The following is an 18,751-nucleotide window of genomic DNA, read 5'->3' as shown; positions in this document are numbered from 1 at the left end:
CTGGGGCTGGGAGCGCACTGTGCTGTGAAGGAGGGTGAAGGTGAAGGTTTCTGGGGCAGGGAGCGCACTGTGCCGTGAAGGAGGGTGAAGGTTTCTGGGGCAGGGAGCACACTGTGCCGTGAAGGAGGGTGAAGGTTTCTGGGGCAGGGAGCACACTGTGCCGTGAAGGAGGGTGGTTTCTGGGGCAGGGAGCGCACTGTGCTGTGAAGGAGGATGAAGATTTCTGGGGCAGGGAGCGCACTGTGCCGTGAAGAAGGGTGAAGATTTCTGGGGCAGGGAGCACACTGTGCCGTGAAGGAGGGTGAAGGTTTCTGGGGCAGGGAGCGCACTGTGCCGTGAAGGAGGGTGAAGAGTTCAAAGGAGAAAGAGTATGACAGAAATAAAAAGAAGTTATGTTTGAAAATAAATAGTTCCTTAAGAGCTATACAGCATGGCTCAGAGGTCTGAAGCAGAATAGTTTCCCCCAAGTCAATGACAGGCATATTGTCATTATTGATCATCTACAGTAGTAGCATACTGAATGACCTCTCTGTAGCAGGTGCTTGCAGAAGTGAAGGATAAGTAGCCGGTATATACCTAGCAGACCATCTAGAACTATCCATGATTGATTGTAATAGGACTGGTTCTTCTCTTTTCTTTAGCTGGACATTCCTGTTACATTTAACTACATGGTTCAATTGTTCAAGATAGTCAATAGGCTAAATCCCAGAATATATGGCAACCCTGCATGCGTAATAGTCCTATTTATAGGCTTTGCTAAAGTACCTTTTATAGACTGCAGATATCACAAAGACTAAATGGTTGCTTGGTAACTAGGTTATATGCCAGTAGATTCAGAGAATAAGGTCAGATGTCCACTTACGGATTTTCGCGACACTGGCCACAAGGATCCATATAGCGATAATGTAAGGCGTCTGTACGTAGCTCCATTCCCACTGCACCATCTGGAACCCCCCGCTGTGGCGGTGCGACTCGCTGCCGTCCTCCGTGGTCGCGGACGGTCCCTCGGCGGACCGGGCCAAGGCAATGCCCGGCGAGGCATACTCCTCCTGGGGCTGGACCTGGAAGCGGTCTAGGGAGGAGGTCGGAGAAGCGGGTAGTGACGGACCGGGTATTCCACCGCTACCGAGACCCAGCTCTGGATGAAGCGACGCCTCAGTCGCGGGGAGGTCAGTCGCAGCTTTACCGACTGCCGACAGCAGAAGGAGCACAGGCACACGGAAGAGGAGCATCTTCCCGTTACACTCACTCAGCCTCGCGTCATCTTCTGTTCCCCTTTTATACACGCCATCAAGGGGAGTACCGGAGGTAAGATAGGTAGGATACGACGTAAGTGACGATACCTGTCACCCGTTTACAATATCAACAACACCACTCTCATTAACGGGTATGCTATCGTAACCCAGTCGAGGCTCTACCGGCTGGCATAGCCTATCTTGGCACGTGACCCAAACTCTCTAAGGACCGCTAGGATTTTTTTTCACCAGTTAAAGAGCCATCACATGCGCACGGACCACAGCAGTGTGCAAGTCTAAAGAGCTGTCAATGGATTGTTTTTAAAGACTACTACTCCTCACTGTAGAATTCTGTAAAAGACTACAACTTCTCACTGTAGAATTCTGTGAAAGACTACAACTTCTCACTGTAGAATTCTGTGAAAGACTACAACTTCTCACTGTAGAATTCTGTGAAAGACTACAACTTCTCACTGTAGAATTCTGTGAAAGACTACAACTCCTCACTGTAGAATTCTGTGAAAGACTACAACTCCTCACTGTAGCATTCTGTGAAAGACTACAACTCCTCACTGTAGAATTCTGTGAAAGACTACAACTCCTCACTGTAGAATTCTGTGAAAGACTACAACTCCTCACTGTAGCATTCTGTGAAAGACTACAACTCCTCACTGTAGCATTCTGTGAAAGACTACAACTCCTCACTGTAGAATTCTGTGAAAGACTACAACTCCTCACTGTAGCATTCTGTGAAAGACTACAACTCCTCACTGTAGAATTCTGTGAAAGACTACAACTCCTCACTGTAGAATTCTGTGAAAGACTACAACTTCTCACTGTAGAATTATGTGAAAGACTACAACTTCTCACTGTAGAATTCTGTGAAAGACTACAACTTCTCACTGTAGAATTCTGTGAAAGACTACAACTCCTCACTGTAGCATTCTGTGAAAGACTACAACTCCTCACTGTAGCATTCTGTGAAAGACTACAACTCCTCACTGTAGCATTCTGTGAAAGACTACAACTCCTCACTGTAGCATTCTGTGAAAGACTTAAAACTCCTCACTGTAGAATTCTGTGAAAGACTACAACTCCTCACTGTAGAATTCTGTGAAAGACTACAACTCCTCACTGTAGAATTCTGTGAAAGTTTGAGACAGTTTACTCCTAGGTTAAGTAACCCACACAATCTGAGTGAAAGAATGACATTGGTACAGTAGACTATATATATGCCTGAAGATTTGTTTTATTCGGTTTGGAACATAACAGATGATAGACACCGACCATTCAAATAACATTTCAAATGAGCCGTTATTACAACCATTGTGCATTCAATTACAGTTTGTTCTCACTCCCCGTGTCCACACAGACACACAAATGGTCTCGTAATACGGCCATCGTGTCTTTTTCACGAGTAGCAATCATCTTCAGATAGATTGTACCAATAGAAAGTCACTTTCATTCTCTGTTAAAAACGGGGCATTTTAACTGCAGCAGAACACTGTGTCATACAATAAAAACACACGTTCTCTCTCCTAGAAGGTTCAAATCATTTCAAACAGCGTTAAATGACCACAAAGCGTTCACCCAGGAGGAAAGGGGAGTGTGTATGTTTTGCATATGTGCCTCAGAATAGTGAAAGAAGTGGGGTGTGTTTAAAAATGGCACCCTATTCCCTACATATAGTGCAGTACTTTTGAACAGATCCCCATGGGCCCTAGTCAAAAGTAGTGTACTGTATAGGGTGCCAGGGCTCTGGTCAAAGTCGTGCACTATATAGGGAATAGGGTGCCAGGGCTCTGGTCTAAAGTCGTGCACTATCTAGGGAATAGGGTGCCTTTTGGGACACAGGCGTAGAGTACACACATCTACAGGAAACATTGACGGCGAAAACATGCAGTACGCGTTCAACTAGAACAACTGAAACATACTTCATACACACAACTCAATACAGACAGGTATACACGACTCTACTCAATACAGACAGGTATACACGACTCTACTCAATACAGACAGGTATACACGACTCTACTCAATACAGACAGGTATACACGACTCTACTCAATACAGACAGGTATACACGACTCTACTCAATACAGACAGGTATACGCGACTCTACTCAATACAGACAGGTATACGCGACTCTACTCAATACAGACAGGTATACGCGACTCTACTCAATACAGACAGGTATACGCGACTCTACTCAATACAGACAGGTATACACGACTCTACTCAATACAGACAGGTATACGCGACTCTACTCAATACAGACAGGTATACACGACTCTACTCAATACAGACAGGTATACACGACTCTACTCAATACAGACAGGTATACGCGACTCTACTCAATACAGACAGGTATACGCGACTCTACTCAATACAGACAGGTATACGCGACTCTACTCAATACAGACAGGTATACGCGACTCTACTCAATACAGACAGGTATACGCGACTCTACTCAATACAGACAGGTATACACGACTCTACTCAATACAGACAGGTATACACGACTCTACTCAATACAGACAGGTATACACGACTCTACTCAATACAGACAGGTATACACGACTCTACTCAATACAGACAGGTATACACGACTCTACTCAATACAGACAGGTATACACGACTCTACTCAATACAGACAGGTATACACGACTCTACTCAATACAGACAGGTATACACGACTCTACTCAATACAACTAATGGGAATGAACACGCGATAAGCAATATTTAAAATCATGACAACGTCTATCCTTGCTATTGTATCATACCCACCTCTCAGTGCAAATAGGCAAATCTCTTTATTCTGTACATATCATAGTCAGGCATATAATAGCTTCCTTCCAAAACTCTGTCCTTAAATGATTGCATTTCAAAGAGACTGTATGGATACCCCCCGTGTGTACATCATATTTTCCTTGGACATGAATACATCTCTATATACAACACTGTGTACCTTGGAAAACAGAGGTCACTGTTAGTTCACTGCTACTGTGAACGTTGGAGACAGCGAGGCGATGTTACATGGAGTGGAATTAAACTTTACAAAAAGGGTGTTGCTTTAAGCTGTTCTATGTCACCAGAGGTTGAAACCTAAAGGTGTGTGTGTGTGTGTGTGTGTGTGTGTGTGTGTGGTGTGTGTGTGTGTTGTGTGTGAACATCAACCCCTGAACTGAAATATGATGCGACAGGAAAAAGACAACACACTGTACAGTACCCCCACACACACACACACACTCACCTTCACCCGTGGAGTCCAAATATGAACTATGAAACAAGTGTTATGATAAATAATATGGGCATGTGACCTGGTTTATGTCCTCCGTCTAGATCAGATCACCTCGTCTCTCGTCTGAGACGTCTCTCTCTGTGTGTGTGTGTGTGTGTGTGTGTGTGAGTGTGTGTGTCTCGTCTGAGACCAGGATCAACTTGACCTCTATTTAACAGCATATAGACCATTGGACACTCCCACACTAGAATAATAATATAAAGTTGATAACATTGGATGCTTTTATCCATTCTAATAATAATATTAGTTGATATAAAAACCCTTCTCGACTAAAACATCCTGTTACACCCCCCCCCAGATACATACAATACAGTCCTTAAAATACACACATCCTGTTACCCCCCCCCCATCTGTACAAAATGTTCAGTTAAAAATGTACATCATATCTTTTCATAGTATGCTACATCAGGATGTATGCTACACCAAACATCTCTATATTATTTAAATCAATACTTGAAACACTTCTTCAGCCTTCACCAATGTTCTATCAAACGGTGCATCCATTTTGGGGAAACGAATGAACAACGTCGTCTTCATATCCCATCTTACAGCATTCTTCATATCCCATCTTACAGCATGATATGAAGGCTAATGGTTGTTTGCAGTCAGACAGGTAACAGCCCAAAGCCCTAGTCTGGATCCAGGGGCTGCTGTAGCCGGCACCAGCCTGTAGTTTGTCCGTGTCAAAGCAGTCCTTTCTAAAGATCCAGGCCCTTGGTACTGTCATAACTTCATCCTTCTTCTTCCTTGCTGGGTGTGTGTGGTAGTACTGTGTGTGTGTGGTAGTACTGTGTGTGTGTGTGGTAGTACTGTGTGTGTGTGGTAGTACTGTGTGTGTGTGTGGTAGTACTGTGTGTGTGTGTGGTAGTACTGTGTGTGTGTGTGTGGTAGTACTGTGTGTGTGTGTGGTAGTGCTGTGTGTGTGTGGTAGTACTGTGTGTGTGTGGTAGTACTGTGTGTGTGTGGTAGTACTGTGTGTGTGGTAGTACTGTGTGTGTGTGGTAGTACTGTGTGTGTGGTAGTACTGTGTGTGTGTGGTAGTACTGTGTGTGTGTGTGGTAGTACTGTGTGTGTGGTAGTACTGTGTGTGTGTGTGGTAGTACTGTGTGTGTGGTAGTACTGTGTGTGTGGTAGTACTGTGTGTGGTAGTAGTAGTGTGTGTGTGGTAGTACTGTGTGTGTGTGTGGTAGTACTGTGTGTGTGTGTGGTAGTACTGTGTGTGTGTGTGGTAGTACTGTGTGTGTGTGTGGTAGTACTGTGTGTGTGTGTGGTAGTGTGTGTGTGGTAGTACTGTGTGTGTGGTAGTACTGTGTGTGTGGTAGTACTGTGTGTGTGGTAGTACTGTGTGTGTGTGTGGTAGTGTGTGTGTGGTAGTACTGTGTGTGTGGTAGTACTGTGTGTGTACTGTAGAACGGTCCGTCTGTATAGGTCTGTGTGGGTCAGGTCTGTCTGTCTGTCTTCAGACCTTGTCCCAGTCTGTGTAGGTCTGTGTAGTGCTCTGTGTGTTCAGACCTTGTCCCAGTCTGTGTAGGTCTGTGTAGTGCTCTGTGTGTTCAGAGCTTGTCCCAGTCTGTGTAGGTCTGTGTAGTGCTCTGTGTGTTCAGAGCTTGTCCCAGTCTGTGTAGGTCTGTGTAGTTCTCTGTGTGTTCAGACCTTGTCCCAGTCTGTGTAGGTCTGTGTAGTTCTCTGTGTGTTCAGACCTTGTCCCAGTCTGTGTAGGTCTGTGTAGTTCTCTGTGTGTTCAGACCTTGTCCCAGTCTGTGTAGGTCTGTGTAGGTCTCTGTGTGTTCAGAGCTTGCCACCAGTCTTGTTGCTGAGTCCCAGAGCCTGAACCACGTCAACACTCAGTCCGCTCTTCAGTGTCCTCCTCACTGCAACACACAGAAACAAAGACATGTCAACAATGCACAGACAGGGAAAACAAACACACACACACACACACACGTATTTTACACCCACACACACACTTATACGCACAGACACACACACGATACAACGTCAACGCACCCCACTCCGCCTCAGGGGGAGTTGGGATATCTCTGTATAGTGAAGCCAACGCACCCCACTCCGCCTCAGGGGGAGTTGGGATATCTCTGTATAGTGAAGCTAACGCACCCCACTCCGCCTCAGGGGGAGTTGGGATATCTCTGTATAGTGAAGCCAACGCACCCCACTCCGTCTCAGGGGGAGTTGGGATATCTCTGTATAGTGAAGCCAACGCACCCCACTCCGTCTCAGGGGGAGTTGGGATATCTCTGTATAGTGAAGCCAACGCACCCCACTCCGTCTCAGGGGGAGTTGGGATATCTCTGTATAGTGAAGCCAACGCACCCCACTCCGTCTCAGGGGGAGTTGGGATATCTCTGTATAGTGAAGCCAACGCACCCCACTCCGTCTCAGGGGGAGTTGGGATATCTCTGTATAGTGAAGCCAACGCACCCCACTCCGTCTCAGGGGGAGTTGGGATATCTCTGTATAGTGAAGCCAACGCACCCCACTCCGTCTCAGGGGGAGTTGGGATATCTCTGTATAGTGAAGCCAACGCACCCCACTCCGCCTCAGGGGGAGTTGGGATATCTCTGTATAGTGAAGCCAATGCACCCCACTCCGTCTCAGGGGGAGTTGGGATATCTCTGTATAGTGAAGCCAACGCACCCCACTCCGCCTCAGGGGGAGTTGGGATATCTCTGTATAGTGAAGCCAACGCACCCCACTCCGTCTCAGGGGGAGTTGGGATATCTCTGTATAGTGAAGCCAACGCACCCCACTCCGCCTCAGGGGGAGTTGGGATATCTCTGTATAGTGAAGCCAACGCACCCCACTCCGCCTCAGGGGGAGTTGGGATATCTCTGTATAGTGAAGCCAACGCACCCCACTCCGTCTCAGGGGGAGTTGGGATATCTCTGTATAGTGAAGCCAACGCACCCCACTCCGCCTCAGGGGGAGTTGGGATATCTCTGTATAGTGAAGCCAACGCACCCCACTCCGCCTCAGGGGGAGTTGGGATATCTCTGTATAGTGAAGCCAATGCATCTCATCCGACAGGCCAAAGGAAGACAATAACAAGATAATAATTAATATATAATATATAATAATATTAATATAATAATAGATGTTGTATTGAGAAGCTTCTTTCATTACTGAATCAATGACCAGCTGGGGGTTCCATGATGGAGCATCTTTATGTTAACACTGTAAGGGTTTGTACCTTTTCTGAGAAGGTCATTGCTACAGTTCAGAAAACATCGACCCATTCCAGAGACACAGACTGCGTCCCAAATTACACCCTATTCCCTATACAGTGAGGGAAAAAAGTATTTGATCCCCTGCTGATTTTCTACGTTTGCCCATTGACAAAGAAATGAGCAGTCTATAATATTAATGGTAGGTTTATTTGAACAGTGAGAGACAGAATAACAACAAAGAAATCCAGAAAAACGCATGTCAAAAATGTTATAAATTGATTTGCATTTGAATGAGGGAAATAAGTATTTGACCCCCTCTCAATCAGAAAGATTTCTGGCTCCCAGGTGTCATTTATACAGGTAACGAGCTGAGATTAAGAGCACACTCTTAAAGGGAGTGCTCCTAATCTCAGTTTGTTACCTGTATAAAAGACACCTGTCCACAGAAGCAATCAATCAATCAGATTCCAAACTCTCCACCATGGCCAAGACCAAAGAGCTCTCCAAGGATGTCAGGGACAAGATTGTAGACCTACACAAGGCTGGAATGGGCTACAAGACCATCGCCAAGCAGCTTGGTGAGAAGGTGACAACAGTTGGTGCGATTATTCGCAAATGGAAGAAACACAAAAGAACTGTCAATCTCCCTCGGCCTGGGGCTCCATGCAAGATCTCACCTCGTGGAGTTGCAATGATCATGAGAACGGTGAGTAATCAGCCCAGAACTACACGGGAGGATCTTGTCAATGATCTCAAAGCAGCTGGGACCATAGTCACCAAGAAAACAATTGGTAACACACTACGCCGTGAAGGACTGAAATCCTGCAGTGCCCGCAAGGTCCCCCTGCTCAAGAAAGCACAAATACAGGCCCGTCTGAAGTTTGCCAATGAACATCTGAATGATTCAGAGGAGAACTGGGTGAAAGTGTTGTGGTCAGGTGAGACCAAAATTGAGCTCTTTGGCATCAACTCAACTCGCCGTGTTTGGAGGAGGAGGAATGCTGCCTATGACCCAAGAACACCATCCCCACCGTCAAACATGGAGGTGGAAACATTATGCTTTGGGGGTGTTTTTCTGCTAAGGGGACAGGACAACTTCACCGCATCAAAAGGGACGATGGACGGGGCCATGTACCGTCAAATCTTGGGTGAGAACCTCCTTCCCTCAGCCAGGGCATTGAAAATGGGTTGTGGATGGGTATTCCAGCATGACAATGACCCAAAACACACGGCCAAGGCAATAAAGGAGTGGCTCAAGAAGAAGCACATTAAGGTCCCGGAGTGGCCTAGCCAGTCTCCAGACCTTAATCCCATAGAAAATCTGTGGAGGGAGCTGAAGGTTCGAGTTGCCAAACATCAGCCTCGAAACCTTAATGACTTGGAGAAGATCTGCAAAGAGGAGGAGTGGGACAAAATCCCTCCTGAGATGTGTGCAAACCTGGTGGCCAACTACAAGAAACGCCTGACCTCTGTGATTGCCAACAAGGGTTTTGCCACCAAGTACTAAGTCATGTTTTGCAGAGGGGTCAAATACTTATTTCCCTCATTAAAATGTAAATCAATTTATAACATTTTTGACATGTGTTTTTCTGGATTTTTTTGTTGTTATTCTGTCTCTCACTGTTCAAATAAACCTACCATTAACATTATAAAGCTGGGTCTGTACTATGTAGTGTATGATAGAGATGTTTAGAGAGGAACTAACAACAGAGATATGATGGACCCAGGGAGATAACGCTCTGCTGTCCAGATAAAGGTCTGTTATGGAAACACATCATACTGTGGATGGACACACAAGGACAGAGAGACACAGACAGGGACATACGGCTTATCCCTCAGTGGCGACACACATCTAACCTTGACCCTTATCAGGTACTGGAGGCAGAAGAACTACGGAAACATGGCAGAAGATGGAAGGCAGTAGTCACCAAGCCTTGTCTAGCAGGACTACAGAGTGGATGGAAGGCAGTAGTCACCAAGCCTTGTCTAGCAGAACTACAGAGTGGATGGAAGGCAGTAGTCACCAAGCCTTGTCAAGCAGGACTACAGAGTGGATGGAAGGCAGTAGTCACCAAGCCTTGTCTAGCAGGACTACAGAGTGGATGGAAGGCAGTAGTCACCAAGCCTTGTCTAGCAGGACTACAGAGTGGATGGAAGGCAGTAGTCACCAAGCCTTGTCTAGCAGGACTACAGAGTGGATGGAAGGCAGTAGTCACCAAGCCTTGTCTAGCAGGACTACAGAGTGGATGGAAGGCAGGAGTCACCAAGCCTTGTCTAGCAGGACTACAGAGTGGATGGAAGGCAGTAGTCACCAAGCCTTGTCTAGCAGGACTACAGAGTGGATGGAAGGCAGTAGTCACCAAGCCTTGTCTAGCAGAACTACAGAGTGGATGGAAGGCAGTAGTCACCAAGCCTTGTCAAGCAGGACTACAGAGTGGATGGAAGGCAGTAGTCACCAAGCCTTGTCTAGCAGGACTACAGAGTGGATGGAAGGCAGTAGTCACCAAGCCTTGTCTAGCAGGACTACAGAGTGGATGGAAGGCAGTAGTCACCAAGCCTTGTCTAGCAGGACTACAGAGTGGATGGAAGGCAGTAGTCACCAAGCCTTGTCTAGCAGGACTACAGAGTGGATGGAAGGCAGGAGTCACCAAGCCTTGTCTAGCAGGACTACAGAGTGGATGGAAGGCAGTAGTCACCAAGCCTTGTCTAGCAGGACTACAGAGTGGATGGAAGGCAGTAGTCACCAAGCCTTGTCTAGCAGGACTACAGAGTGGATGGAAGGCAGTAGTCACCAAGCCTTGTCTAGCAGAACTACAGAGTGGATGGAAGGCAGTAGTCACCAAGCCTTGTCTAGCAGGACTACAGAGTGGATGGAAGGCAGTAGTCACCAAGCCTTGTCTAGCAGGACTACAGAGTGGATGGAAGGCAGTAGTCACCAAGCCTTGTCTAGCAGGACTACAGAGTGGATGGAAGGCAGTAGTCACCAAGCCTTGTCTAGCAGAACTACAGAGTGGATGGAAGGCAGTAGTCACCAAGCCTTGTCCAGCAGGACTACAGAGTGGATGGAAGGCAGGAGTCACCAAGCTTTGTCTAGCAGGACTACAGAGTGGATGGAAGGCAGTAGTCACCAAGCCTTGTCAAGCAGGACTACAGAGTGGATGGAAGGCAGTAGTCACCAAGCCTTGTCTAGCAGGACTACAGAGTGGATGGAAGGCAGTAGTCACCAAGCCTTGTCTAGCAGGACTACAGAGTGGATGGAAGGCAGTAGTCACCAAGCCTTGTCTAGCAGGACTACAGAGTGGATGGAAGGCAGTAGTCACCAAGCCTTGTCTAGCAGGACTACAGAGTGGATGGAAGGCAGTAGTCACCAAGCCTTGTCTAGCAGGACTACAGAGTGGATGGAAGGCAGTAGTCACCAAGCCTTGTCTAGCAGGACTACAGAGTGGATGGAAGGCAGTAGTCACCAAGCCTTGTCCAGCAGGACTACAGAGTGGATGGAAGGCAGTAGTCACCAAGCCTTGTCTAGCAGGACTACAGAGTGGATGGAAGGCAGTAGCCACCAAGCCTTGTCTAGCAGGACTACAGAGTGGATGGAAGGCAGTAGCCACCAAGCCTTGTCTAGCAGGACTACAGAGTGGATGGAAGGCAGTAGCCACCAAGCCTTGTCTAGCAGGACTACAGAGTGGATGGAAGGCAGTAGTCACCAAGCCTTGTCTAGCAGGACTACAGAGTGGAAGGCTTTTGTTCCGGCCAAACACTACCGTAACTGGTATAGACCATATTGAAGACCTTGATTAGTTGAATTAGGTGCTTAAGTGCTGGAACAAAAGCCTGCACACCTACAATGGGATCAAGGCTATTGACCAAGGGTGAGCTGTATGGAATGGCAGTACAGCAGCCTCTCTACATTTAGAGGGGATCACTTGGGAAATAACACGCAAAAGAAACAGATAAGAGTTTGTATAGTTTAGTTGAAGGGATCTATTCAACAGCTGGGCCCTTCCTCTCCATGTTGTAGTACTCACACGACTTCCTGTTGAGCCGGGAGCGTTTGCGTGTCTTGGGGCTGGACGGCCTCTCTGTGGGGTTCTGGGTAACAGACTTGACTAGCCGATCCATGATCTCATCCGTAGCGTCGTCCTGGGAGCTGGCACTGTCCTCTTTGGCTACAGACATCTGGCATGCACTGACTCTGCCTAGACCTGGGGGAAGAAGAGGAGGAAGAGGAGGAATCACTGACTCTGCCTAGACCTGGGGAAGAAGCATTAGAAGAGGAGGAATCAGAAATCCAATAACATTTGATTATTTAGCAGATGTTATTGTGGGTGTAGTGAAATGCTTGTGTTCCTAGCTCCAACAGTGCAGCAATATCTAACAATACACAGCAATACACACAAATCTAAAAGTAAAAGAATGGAATTAATAAAGATATAAATATTAGGACAATGGAGTCCGGAGTATAAATGTACAGTCCCAGTCAAAAGTTTGGACACACCTCCTCATTCCAGGGTTTTTCTTTATTTTTTGTCTATTTTCTACATTGTAGAATAATAGTGAAGACATCAAAACTATGAAATAACACATATGGAATCATGTAGTAACCAACAAAGTGTTAAACAAATCAAAATATATTTTATATTTGAGATTCTTCAAGTAGCCACCCTTTGCCTTGATGACAGCTTTGCACACTCTTGGCATTAGAATATAACTAACTCTGCCCAGACCTAGGGAAGCTCAGAGGAGGAAGCATTAGAATATAACTAACTCTGCCCAGACCTAGGGAAGCTCAGAGGAGGAAGCATTAGAATATAACTAACTCTGCCCAGACCTAGGGAAGCTCAGAGGAGGAAGCATTAGAATATAACTAACTCTGCCCAGACCTAGGGAAGCTCAGAGGAGGAAGCATTAGAATATAACTAACTCTGCCCAGACCTAGGGAAGCTCAGAGGAGGAAGCATTAGAATATAACTAACTCTGCCCAGACCTAGGGAAGCTCAGAGGAGGAAGCATTAGAATATAATATAACTAACTCTGCCCAGACCTAGGGAAGCTCAGAGGAGGAAGCATTAGAATATAACTAACTCTGCCCAGACCTAGGGAAGCTCAGAGGAGGAAGCATTAGAATATAATATAACTAACTCTGCCCAGACCTAGGGAAGCTCAGAGGAGGAAGCATTAGAATATAACTAACTCTGCCCAGACCTAGGGAAGCTCAGAGGAGGAAGCATTAGAATATAACTAACTCTGCCCAGACCTAGGGAAGCTCAGAGGAGGAAGCATTAGAATATAACTAACTCTGCCCAGACCTAGGGAAGCTCAGAGGAGGAAGCATAAAATGTTATGTAAATGTGAATGACATTCTCCCTAGTCACTGATCTAAGGTCAGGTTGACATCCTCCTCTCCCTATTGGTTAAGGTCAGGTTGACATCCTCCTCTCCCTATTGGTTAAGGTCAGGTTGACATCCTCCTCTCCCTATTGGTTAAGGTCAGGTTGACATCCTCCTCTCCCTATTGGTTAAGGTCAGGTTGACATCCTCCTCTCCCTATTGGTTAAGGTCAGGTTGACATCCTCCTCTCCCTATTGGTTAAGGTCAGGTTGACATCCTCCTCTCCCTATTGGTTAAGGTTATGGTTTGGAGAAGATAAACTGATCCTAGATTTGCGCCTACTGAGACAAAGCTAATTGGTCCACATTAACCCAGGCAAGAGAAAAAGGAAATTGGTATTTGTGTTTAATCCACTGGGTAAAGAGAAGCAGCATTAGAAGATAATGAAATCCTTATTGATCAGAAGACAGGTCACAGCTACATCCCAACTGGTACCCTATCCCCTATGGGTCCTGGTCAAATGGCTCACTATCCCCTATGGGCCCTGGTCAAATGGCACCCTATCCCCTATGGGCCCTGGTCAAATGGCACCCTATCCCCTATGGGCCCTGGTCAAATGGCACCCTATCCCCTATGGGTCCTGGTAGTGCACTATCCCCAATGGGCCCTGGTCAAATGGCACCCTATCCCCTATGGGCCCTGGTCAAATGGCTCACTATCCCCTATGGGTCCTGGTAGTGCACTATCCCCTATGGGCCCTGGTAGTGCACTATCCCCTGTGGGCCCTGGTCAAATGGCTCACTATCCCCAATGGGTCCTGGTCAAATGGCTCACTATCCCCAATGGGTCCTGGTCAAATGGCTCACTATCCCCAATGGGTCCTGGTCAAATGGCTCACTATCCCCTATGGGCCCTGGTCAAATGGCTCACTATCCCCTATGGGCCCTGGTCAAATGGCTCACTATCCCCTATGGGCCCTGGTCAAATGGCACCCTATCCCCTATGGGTCCTGGTAGTGCACTATCCCCTATGGGTCCTGGTAGTGCACTACACTACATAGGGTATAAGGTGTCATTTGGGACGCATTCAATGATTATTCCCACCCTGAGCCAAGCCAACAACACAGAGCCTAACAACCTAACAGACCTAACAGAATTCAGCCAGGTGCATGTAGAGGAGGCTATTGCTTTATGGGGCGACAGGTAGCCTAGTGGTTAAGAGCGTTGGGCCAGTAACCCATAGGTAGGTCGCTGGTTCGAATCCCCAAACTGACTATGTGAGAAAAAAATCTGTCAATGTGCCCTTGAGCAAGGCACTTAACCCCAATTTGCTAAATGACTAAATTGTAAATGTACATCACAGACCACGTGTTAACGCTAACAATAACAACCATGTCATGACCCTTTCAGAAACGTCAGACAACACAGTCCCCTTTTTGTGTTCCAGTCGGAGCCTTTCCTACTGTGCATATTCCATATGTAGTGTTACATATAGAACCACCCCTGGGTTGCATGGATTTATTGTTTTTCATTATGCTTGAAAAGACCAACCCCATTCCAGGGTTAGCACCATGTTAGCAGACAGAGGTCCTGCTGGGGGGGTGTGTGTGTGCCCTTCTCTTACTGCGGTATCCCCGGTTGCGGCGCAGGTTGCCCTGGTGGTCGGTACTGCTGGAGGTGATGAGCATGTTCTTCATGTTCTCGTGCTCCTCCTGGGCTGGCTCTGAATCTGCAGGCCTGGAGACAGGGGAGGGGCTGTCCTGGGACTGGGGAGAGACCGCCCCAGAGAACTTCTCCGTCTGAGAGGGGGGGGGGGGGGGGAGAGAGGGAAAGGGAAAGAGAGAGCGAGAGTGTGAGAGAGAGAAAGAGAGAGAATGGAAGATCGAGGGAGCACGGATTCAGTCTAGACACTGGTGTTAAAGATGGAGAGGGAGCATGGATTCAGTCTAGACACTGGTGTTAAAGATAGAGAGGGAGCATGGATTCAGTCTAGACACTGGTGTTAAAGATAGAGAGGGAGCACGGATTCAGTCTAGACACTGGTGTTAAAGATAGAGAGGGAGCATGGATTCAGTCTAGACACTGGTGTTAAAAATAGAGGGAGCATGGATTCAGTCTAGACACTGGTGTTAAAGATAGAGGGAGCATGGATTCAGTCTAGACACTGGTGTTAAAAATAGAGGGAGCATGGATTCAGTCTAGACACTGGTGTTAAAAATAGAGGGAGCATGGATTCAGACACTGGTGTGTAATGACTTTTGAAATCCACTTTGCATTTTAATCGAGAAAATGTCAATTTGTGAACGCACTTTTAATAAAGCCATAGTGTGTTGTGTATATTTGAATCAACAATGGAGACAATCTAAGGAGGCAGTGTTTATAGGATATGAGCCACTCTCCAGTGGTTACTGGTCAGAGCCCCAGCCCCACACCCAGCCCTCAGCCCTATCCCCAGCCCCACACCCCAGCCCTCAGCCCTATCCCCAGCCCCACACCCCAGCCCTCAGCCCTATCCCCAGCCCCACACCCCACCCTCAGCCCTATCCCCAGCCCCACACCCCACCCTCAGCCCTATCCCCAGCCCCACACCCCAGCCCTCAGCCCTATCCCCAGCCCCACACCCCACCCTCAGCCCTATCCCCAGCCCCACACCCCAGCCCTCAGCCCTCAGCCCTATCCCCAGCCCCACACCCCAGCCCTCAGCCCTATCCCCAGCCCCACACCCCAGCCCTCAGCCCTATCCCCAGCCCCACACCCCAGCCCTCAGCCCTATCCCCAGACCTACACCCTAGCCCTCAGCCCTATCCCCAGCCCCACACCCCAGCCCTCAGCCCTATCCCCAGACCTACACCCTAGCCCTCAGCCCTATCCCCAGCCCCACACCCCAGCCCTATACCCTATCCCCAGCCCCACACCCCAGCCCTCAGCCCTATCCCCAGCCCCACACCCCAGCCCTCAGCCCTATCCTCAGACCTACACCCTAGCCCTATACCCTATCCCCAGCCCCACACCCCAGCCCTCAGCCCTATCCTCAGACCTACACCCTAGCCCTATACCCTACCCCCAGACCTAGCCCTACACCCAGACCTAGCTCTATACCCTAGCCCCAGACCTACACCCTAGCCCTATACCCTACCCCCAGACCTAGCCCTACACCCAGACCTAGCTCTATACCCTAGCCCCAGACCTACACCCTAGCCCTATACCCTATCCCCAGACCTAGCCCCAGACCTAGCCCTATACCCTAGCCCCAGACCTAGCTCTATACCCTAGCCCCAGACCTAGCCCTACACCCAGACCTAGCTCTATACCCTAGCCCCAGACCTAGCTCTATACCCTAGCCCCAGACCTAGCCCTACACCCAGACCTAGCCCTATACCCTATCCCCAGACCTACACCCCAGCCCTCAGCCCTATCCCCAGCCCCACACCCCAGCCCTATCCCCAGACCTACACCCTAGCCCTCAGCCCTATCCCCAGACCTACACCCCAGCCCTCAGCCCTATCCCCAGCCCCACACCCCAGCCCTCAGCCCTATCCCCAGACCTACACCCCAGCCCTCAGCCCTATCCCCAGCCCCACACCCCAGCCCTCAGCCCTATCCCCAGACCTACACCCTAGCTCTATACCCTATCCCCAGCCCCACACCCCAGCCCTCAGCCCTATCCCCAGCCCCACACCCCAGCCCTCAGCCCTATCCCCAGCCCCAGCCCTCAGCCCTATCCCCAGCCCCACACCCTAGCCCTATACCCTATCCCCAGACCTACACCCCAGCCCTCAGCCCTATCCTCAGACCTACACCCTAGCCCTATACCCTATCCCCAGACCTAGCCCTACACCCAGACCTAGCTCTATACCCTAGCCCCAGACCTAGCTCTATACCCTAGCCCCAGACCTAGCCCTACACCCAGACCTAGCCCTATACCCTAGCCCCAGACCTAGCTCTATACCCTACCCCCAGACCTAGCCCTACACCCAGACCTAGCTCTATACCCTAGTCCCAGACCTAGCCCTACACCCAGACCTAGCTCTATACCCTATCCCCAGACCTAGCCCTACACCCAGACCTAGCCCTACACCCAGACCTAGCCCTACACCCAGACCTAGCTCTATACCCTAGCCCCAGACCTAGCTCTATACCCTACCCCCAGACCTAGCCCTACACCCAGACCTAGCTCTATACCCTATCCCCAGACCTAGCCCTACACCCAGACCTAGCTCTATACCCTATCCCCAGACCTAGCCCTACACCCAGACCTAGCCCTACACCCAGACCTAGCTCTATACCCTACCCCCAGACCTAGCTCTATACCCTACCCCCAGACCTAGCTCTATACCCTACCCCCAGACCTAGCCCTACACCCAGACCTAGCTCTATACCCTATCCCCAGACCTAGCCCTACACCCAGACCTAGCTCTATACCCTATCCCCAGACCTAGCCCTACACCCAGACCTAGCCCTGCACCCAGACCTAGCTCTATACCCTATCCCCAGACCTAGCCCTACACCCAGACCTAGCTCTATACCCTAGCCCCAGACCTAGCCCTACACCCAGACCTAGCCCTATACCCTAGCCCCAGACCTAGCCCTACACCTAGCTCTATACCCTAGCCCCAGACCTAGCCCTACACCCAGACCTAGCTCTATACCCTAGCCCCAGAACTAGCCCTACACCCAGACCTAGCCCTACACCCAGACCTAGCCCTACACCCAGACCTAGCCCTACACCCTAGCCCCAGACCTAGCCCTACACCCAGACCTAGCTCTATACCCTAGCCCCAGACCTAGCCCTACACCCAGACCTAGCCCTATACCCTATCCCCAGACCTAGCCCTACACCCAGACCTAGCTCTATACCCTAGCCCCAGACCTAGCTCTATACCCTAGCCCCAGACCTAGCCCTATACCCAGACCTAGCTCTATACCCTAGCCCCAGACCTAGCCCTATACCCTAGCCCCAGACCTAGCCCTATACCCTAGCCCCAGACCTAGCCCTATACCCTATCCCCAGACCTAGCCCTACACCCAGACCTAGCTCTATACCCTAGCCCCAGACCTAGCCCTACACCCAGACCTAGCTCTATACCCTAGCCCCAGTCCTAGCTCTATACCCTAGCCCCAGACCTAGCCCTACACCCAGACCTAGCCCTATACCCTAGTCCCAGACCTAGCCCCTAGCCCCACACCTAGCCCTATACCCTAGCCCCAGACCTAGCCCCTAGCCCCAGACCCACCTCAGTGATCATCTTTCCCCTGGTCTTGGTGCGTTCCCTGTGGGTGGCCCGCTTGTGTTTCTGGGTCAGGACCCTCTCCCTGGTGGTCCGGTACTCCAGAGAAAACTCACTGATAATCATACAAAAGTGGGTCACCTTAGTGTCCCGAACAGAGTAGGATGGCTGACCTAGGTACAGCAGGAAGGAATGGAACCTGAGAGAGAGAGAGAGAGACAGAGACAGAGAGAGAGAGAGAGAGACAGAGACAGAGACAGAGACAGAGACAGAGACAGAGAGAGAGACAGAGAGAGAGACAGAGAGAGAGACAGAGAGAGAGAGAGAGAGAGAGACAGAGAGAGAGAGAGAGAGAGAGACAGAGAGACAGAGAGACAGAGAGACAGAGAGACAGAGAGACAGAGAGAGAGAGAGAGAGAGAGGGAGAGAGAGAGAGAGAGACAGAGAGAGAGACAGAGACAGAGAGAGAGAGAGA

At 49.2% G+C, this 18,751-nt stretch overlaps 1 protein-coding gene across 1 annotated transcript; it reads right to left on the bottom strand.

Moving 5' to 3' along the window:
- Window positions 1–2,462: 2,462 nt before the first annotated feature.
- Window positions 2,463–18,472, bottom strand: LOC311116007 (FH1/FH2 domain-containing protein 3-like). The gene is made up of 4 exons (XM_084191138.1): window positions 18,283–18,472; window positions 14,673–14,847; window positions 11,747–11,923; window positions 2,463–6,407 (listed from the first exon to the last, which is right to left on the bottom strand). Exons 1-4 carry the CDS (start codon window positions 18,400–18,402, stop codon window positions 6,325–6,327), a joined length of 555 nt encoding a protein of 184 aa, XP_084047264.1. The 5' UTR covers window positions 18,403–18,472; the 3' UTR covers window positions 2,463–6,324.
- Between the last annotated feature and the right edge of the window lie 279 nt (window positions 18,473–18,751).

Source organism: Coregonus lavaretus (assembly GCF_964263955.1).
Source record: "Coregonus lavaretus genome assembly, contig: HAP1_SCAFFOLD_3992, whole genome shotgun sequence".
In the NCBI taxonomy this organism is placed as follows: Eukaryota; Metazoa; Chordata; class Actinopteri; order Salmoniformes; family Salmonidae; genus Coregonus; species Coregonus lavaretus.
This window is presented reverse-complemented; position numbering and strand designations above follow the sequence as displayed.